Here is a 5,899-nt window from a genome sequence, read left to right on the forward strand (position 1 = left end):
CCCGCCCTGCCTGCAGTATGCAAATTAGCCGCCATCTTTGTTGGTGGTTAATTTGCATATCGTGCTGATTAGCCAATGGGAGGCGTAGCGAAGGTACGGTCAATTACCATGTTTGTCTATTATTAGATAGGATCTTTGTTCATATGCGTTGCTGCAGACAGGTTTATGTCTGATTACAGGGTCTGCCCCATGTGTCAGTGGGGGACTAGGAAATGTGTGGCATGTGTCTTTCCACAACTGGAAATGCTCCGAGTGTGGGAACTGTCTGCCTGCCAGGGATTTGGGGTCAGGGATGGGGAGCTTGTGTGTGCGGGTCTTCACCGTTCCTGCCGTGGACCGTCCCCACCTGCCTGTGTCACCGTCTGCTCTTGTTTCCCTCCTTCACCGGCCCGTAACCTCCCAGGACAGCATTTCCCCGCCACAGACAGGAGGTGCTGTCTCTGCTGGCCCACAGCCCCCCCCCCCCCGCCATAGGCCCATGCTGGGCGTTCCAAGTCAAGTCAAGGCCTGGGGAGCCACGACACAGGCCCCTGGCCGCATGGCCCCGAGGCAGGCCGCGGTGGCGGGCACGGGGCTCATCATGGATCTGCTGGACCGGCCTTGGCGGGCTGAGAGATGCTCAGGCCCAGTGGCTTGCGCTGTTGACCTTTGCCTCGATGGCCGGGCGATGAATGAATGGCGAGCTTCCCCCTTCCATCTCTAACTGGACGTGAGAGGTTCGCGGCAGCCCAGGAGCAGGGAGGAGGTGAAGAATCAAAATGGCTCTGCAGGGGGAGGAGTGGCCGGAGGTGAGGACGAATCTGCTGGGAAGGAAGAGCCACTCGCAGGGGCCTCCTCCCAGCCTCCTGGCCTCCAGGTTTGCTTTCTAGACCATCCTGCAGAGGTTCCAGATGATTCTCCCTCGGGCCTCCTCCTCCCTGAGCTGCCACACTTCGTGGCCGCCTGTACCGGCCTCTGAAGGCCCGCTTCCTGCAGGAACACACCAGCTCCCTCACCTGCACGGCTGGTCCACAGGGCCCGGCTGGCTCTTCCTCATCCTCCAGGGCAGGGTTGGCTCCACCTCCTGCAGAAAGACTTCCTGGATGTAGGGCCCCTCCCCTGACTCCCAGGCCCGGGTCCCTGGCATCAGCAGAAGCCCCTCCAGATGGACACTGGCTGACTGGCCCGTCTACTCCGGGCCGTGGTCTCATGGACAGAACCCACGTTGGCTTCTGTCTCTCCCAGCCTGGCCGGGGCTGTATGCCCAGGAAGGGCTCAAGGAAGCCCAGAGGGGGAGTGGGAAGTGGGATGGCAGCGTTTATTGAGCTTCCACCCCATGCCAAGCCCCGTGACACGGAGTTAGATCCGCATCTTGCTGCACCCGCCGCCCTGGGCTGTTCCCTTTTAACCTGTATAATGGGCACAACCCTCGGTCCTTTCTAACAGTGCCGTGAGGACAAAGGAATGGTTCATGCCGAGGGCTCCTCTCAGCCCCAGGCACTCAGTAAGCATTTAACTGTTCCTATTACTGGTGGTTAGTGGGGTTCTAGAGCCAGCCTCTGGGGCTTCAAGCCCAGGCTCCTCCACTTACTGGCTTTGACTTTAGGCAAGTTACTTAACCTCTCTTGGCCTCAGTTTCCTCATCTGTAAAATGGGACAAATCATAGGCTTTCTCTCTCTCTTTCTCTCCTGCCCTGCCTCCCGCCCTCCCAGGGCTGTTGGGAGTATTAAATAAGTGAATATGTGGATGATTTGCAGTGGTTGGAGCTGGAAAAGGGCTGAGCAAACTCTGGATGGTATCATTACTGTCTCAGGATCACCCCAAGGGCCTCAATTCTGACACCAGCAGGGAGACTGGAGCTTCTGGGGAATCTTCCAGAAATTGCTGATGTGAGTCGGGGCAGGAATGGGCTTTAGAACTGGTGAACATTGACCTCCCACCCCTGTATCTCCTGAAACTGCTCCATCCATGTCTGATGGTCTTTGTCACCAGAAAGTTCTTCCTTGTACCGACCCTAGGTCCCTCCGGGGCTGGTTTCTCTGGGTTCCCATCCAGGCCTGGATGGAAACAATCCCAGAGCCTCCCAGCTCGGCCCAGAGTACAGTGAGGTGAGCAGTCCCCAGCCCCTGGGATGGGGGTGGGGGTTGCTGGGCTCAGTCTCCCCAAATGTCTCCCAGCCAGAGCCAAATGCAAAGACACCTCTGTCCCCTGCATTTCAGGCCTCGGGGATGGACAGGGTGAATGTGCGCCTGAGGGTGGGAGGGGGAGAGGGAGAGAGAAGTGAGGGTCCTTGCAGGAGGGAGGCAGGACGGGGGACAGGCAGCCCGGAGGGGAAGGGCTGTGGGAAAGGGAGGGTGTGGGGCCGGCTGCAGGGCTGGGAAAGGGAGCCAGGGAGGCCTGCGAGCACCGGAGAGGGAGGCTCATACCAGACACTGTCTAGACGCAGCAATTATTGTCAGCGCAGAACACCCAGGCTCTGCCGGCTCAGCTGAAAGGGAGCTTAACAAAGAGCTGAGCGAGGAAGAAAGCAGGAGAACAGTGCCCGTGGAGCCGGCTCCTCGCCTGGGGGGCTCTTTCTCTGCCTGGCGACCCCCCTTTGTGCTGCACAGAGATGCCCCACCAGGCCAGGGTCACGTGTGGGTTCGGGGGCGGGAGAGTAGGGTGTCCTGCGGGGGGGATGCCTTTTGCACTCGCGGTTCATGGTTTAGAGGGTCGTGCCAGCGGGGACCAGGAGAGAGCAGCCAGGGACTCGGAAGCCCAGGCCTCCTCCCCCTCCTTCCCGCTGCTGTGTGGCGCCGGCCAGTTACCCATTTTTCTGAGCCTTGGTTTTCTCACCTGCAAAATAGGCACAAGAGCACCCGCTGGCCTGTGCAGAGGTGGTGGTAAGCCGACTGCCCTCCAGTCCTGGAGCCCATGCCCCTCGCCATCCTGCAGGGCCCCAAGGGACAGGCCACTTCCCTCGCTCAGGGCCTGACCGCCAGCCTTTCTCTGTCTCAGATGAAGAAACTGGGGCACACACAGGCCAGAGCTCGCGGCCAGTCGGCAACGGGTTTGGACTCAGGTCCGTGTGTGAATCTTAGCCATGACTTTCAGATGTGCACCTGACACGGGGGTGGGAGGGCTAGTGGTAGGTGGCAGGGCTGATGCGCAAGCCATAGGCCCAGGTAATCCACGAGCCTGCAGGTGGGGTCAGCGCCGCGGGGGCCAGGCCACTACCCCAGTGCTGTCTGGGACCGGGCCTCTGCCGAGCCACTGAGCCCTGGGATGAAGGGCAGCTCTGGGCTGAGCCGACCAGCCCTCCCTTCCCGGGAGGGGACAGACCGGCCCTGAGAGGGAAGTGGGCGTGCTGGCCCCAGGACGCTGTGACCAGGCTCTCCGTGCCCTGCAGTAGCTACCGGTACAGACATGGCCCTCCGGCCAGTAACCCGGCCCCGGCCCTGGCTCCTCGGGGCGGGGTCAGAGGCTGGTCCTGGCTCCGGAGGCACAGGGTGGGGGGTGAAAGCCGTGGCGTTGGATGGCAGAGCAGTGGCCGGGGGCTGTGGCCACATCCAACCACATCCTCTAGTCTGGCCTGGTCAGGCTGTTCCTGGTCCTGGACGGGTTGGGTGTGACCCTGGGTCCTGCCTCAAGTGAAGGGCAGGACACTCTGTCCAAGGGACACACAGTCACTGTCACACACTCACACCGCAGGCTGCCCCCAGCTGGGCCCCTGACCCCCCAGTCATACACATGCCTCTCTAGCTTTGGGGTGCAGGCACCGGCTGCAGAGACTCAGCGCCACCCCTACTCCCAGCCCCAGCCACCCATTTGCTGAGCGCCCTCACTGTGTCCAGTGCTGGAAAGTACCCTCGGTGCCCACACCTGCAGCTCTGCAGTGACCCCTTTGCCTGCAGTCAAGGCCCAGCATGACCCAGACTCAGCCCCTCTTTCTGGAAGATTCCACGGTACCACAGGTGGGTTCCCTTTGCCCTTCTCCTCTCTGTGCCTTGCTCAAGCTGTTCCCTCTGCCTGTGCCCCCCTCCCCCCAATGTCCCAACACAAATGCCTGGCCTCTCAGCCTGCTCCCCTTGGCTGCCCTGGGCAGGGAGCTGGTGCCAGGATCCCCTGTTGGGCAAGCCAGAGCCTGGCACCTCCCTGATACCTCCTGGGCCTCCTTCAACACCCCCTCCCGCCCACCATGGCACACAAGCTCCTGTCCTCTGTCCCTCCCGCATCGGGGGCCAGGCCGGCCTCCCTCTATCTCAGAGGCTACAGCCGGAGCCAGGCTGCCTTCTCTCTCCCAAGACCTGGGGACCACCTCCCTGCACCCACTCCTGTCCCCTCCTGTCCTGAGTGAGCTTTGCAGACCTGGTCTCCTCTCTCTGCTCTGGAAACTCTTCCAAAGCTCCCAGCTGCCTCCAGGGCAAGGGCCACAGTCCTGGGCCACACCCACCCTCTCTCTGATCCGCTCTCAGGCTCTCGGGACCCCATCCACGCCGCCCCAGCCCCTCTTCCCTCGTTAGCCGTCCTGGTCCTCAGGCCCCCCTCCCATAACCCTGCGGAGGTCAGGCCCCTGGGACCAGCCTTCCCAGCCCTGCAGGTCCCCTCCCAGCCGGATGCCCACTTGTCATGATTTGATGCATTATTCATGAAGCTTGTGCTGGACTGTGAGCCCCATGTGGGCCGGCTCTCGTTTGTCACTGTGTCCCCAGCACCCTCCCTCAGGCCCCCTCTCCAGGCTTGGTTTTCAGCCCCACTCCACCCTAAGGCAGGAGAAAGGGGGCCCCATCCCTAGGAGGCCAGGAGGTTCAGGACCGCCTGCCTCGCTCCTCCCCTGGGCGTCCCCACACGGGCAAGGACGTGTCTGTGCACAGGCTGCAGGCTGGACAGCACGCTAGGGCAGGGCTGTAGCTGCCTTGTGCCCCCCCCCACCCCCAACCCACTCTTCAAGCCCCAGTGCCGGCCAGAGCCCTGGGCTGCTGGTGCCCAGCAGGGCCGTTCTCAGCCCCAGCACAGGAAGGCGGGTGGGCAGCCGGAGGTGGTCCTGCAGGAGAGCTTCACAGAGGGTGCAGGGAGGGGCGAGGAGGGTGGCAGCGCCCCCTCCCATCCAGGCCCCTCCCAGAGACCCTGCCAGCTGCCTCCCCAACTCCAGCAGGCCCTGCCTCCCCTCCCCTCCCCTCCATCCGGCCTCAGCCAGCCCTCGCCTCCCTGCCCTTCCCCCTTCCCTCCACTTCCCTCTGCTCTCCTTCCTTTCCCCAGTCCCCCCCCTCCCTCTCCCCCTTCTCTGCTCTCCTTGCCTCCCTTCTCCTCTCCTCTCCTCTCCTCTCTCCCTGAGTCCTTCTCCCTCGTCCCCAGTCCCCCCCTCCCTCTCCCCCTTCTCTGCTCTCCTTGCCTCCCTTCTCCTCTCCTCTCCTCTCCTCTCTCCCTGAGTCCTTCTCCCTCGCCTCCTTCCTTTCTTCTTCTGGGTTAAAAATAATCAACTTTCTGGGAAGCAGCAGCTCCTGCTGAGCGCCCTCCCCACACTGGGAGCCCCTGAGAATAGCTTTCTGCGGTTCTCAGCTCCAGCCCCTCCTCCCCCCCAAGCCAGCTGCTTCTGCAGCTCCTGCGGGGCTCGGTGGCAGCGAAGGGGCATCTGGGGAGCGTCGGGCGCGCACACCCAATGGGTAGGGAGAGGCTGAACGTGTAGGCCAAGGGCAGGGAGGGACCCAAAGCTGTCCTGGGACCTTGGACGCCCACGCTGGTCTGGCCTTCAGTGATCATCGCCGCCCATCTTGCAAAAAGGGAAACGGAGGCCAGAGGAGGCAGCTTGTCTCCGGGTTCCTGCCGCCGACGTAAGAGGAGACCTTAGAAAGGAAAAGGAAAGGAAGAGGCCCTAGGTCCTCCCGGGGGGCTGCGGGGGCGTGGGGGGAACATCAAGGTCGAAGGTGAGGAGTAGGTGGG

At 62.5% G+C, this 5,899-nt stretch overlaps 1 protein-coding gene across 1 annotated transcript in view; it reads left to right on the forward strand.

Annotated features, from left to right (window-relative positions):
• The first annotated feature begins 2,026 nt into the window (after positions 1-2,026).
• Positions 2,027-5,899, forward strand: part of ZDHHC12 (zinc finger, DHHC-type containing 12) — a 590,635-nt gene continuing 586,762 nt past the window's right edge. The window contains exon 1 of the mRNA XM_014529323.1: positions 2,027-2,088. Within this exon, the coding sequence (XP_014384809.1) occupies positions 2,042-2,088 (47 nt within the window). The 5' untranslated portion in view covers positions 2,027-2,041. The remainder of the gene's footprint in view (positions 2,089-5,899) is intronic.

This window comes from Myotis brandtii, unplaced genomic scaffold (genome assembly GCF_000412655.1).
Source record: "Myotis brandtii unplaced genomic scaffold, ASM41265v1 scaffold68, whole genome shotgun sequence".
NCBI classification, from domain to species: Eukaryota; Metazoa; Chordata; class Mammalia; order Chiroptera; family Vespertilionidae; genus Myotis; species Myotis brandtii.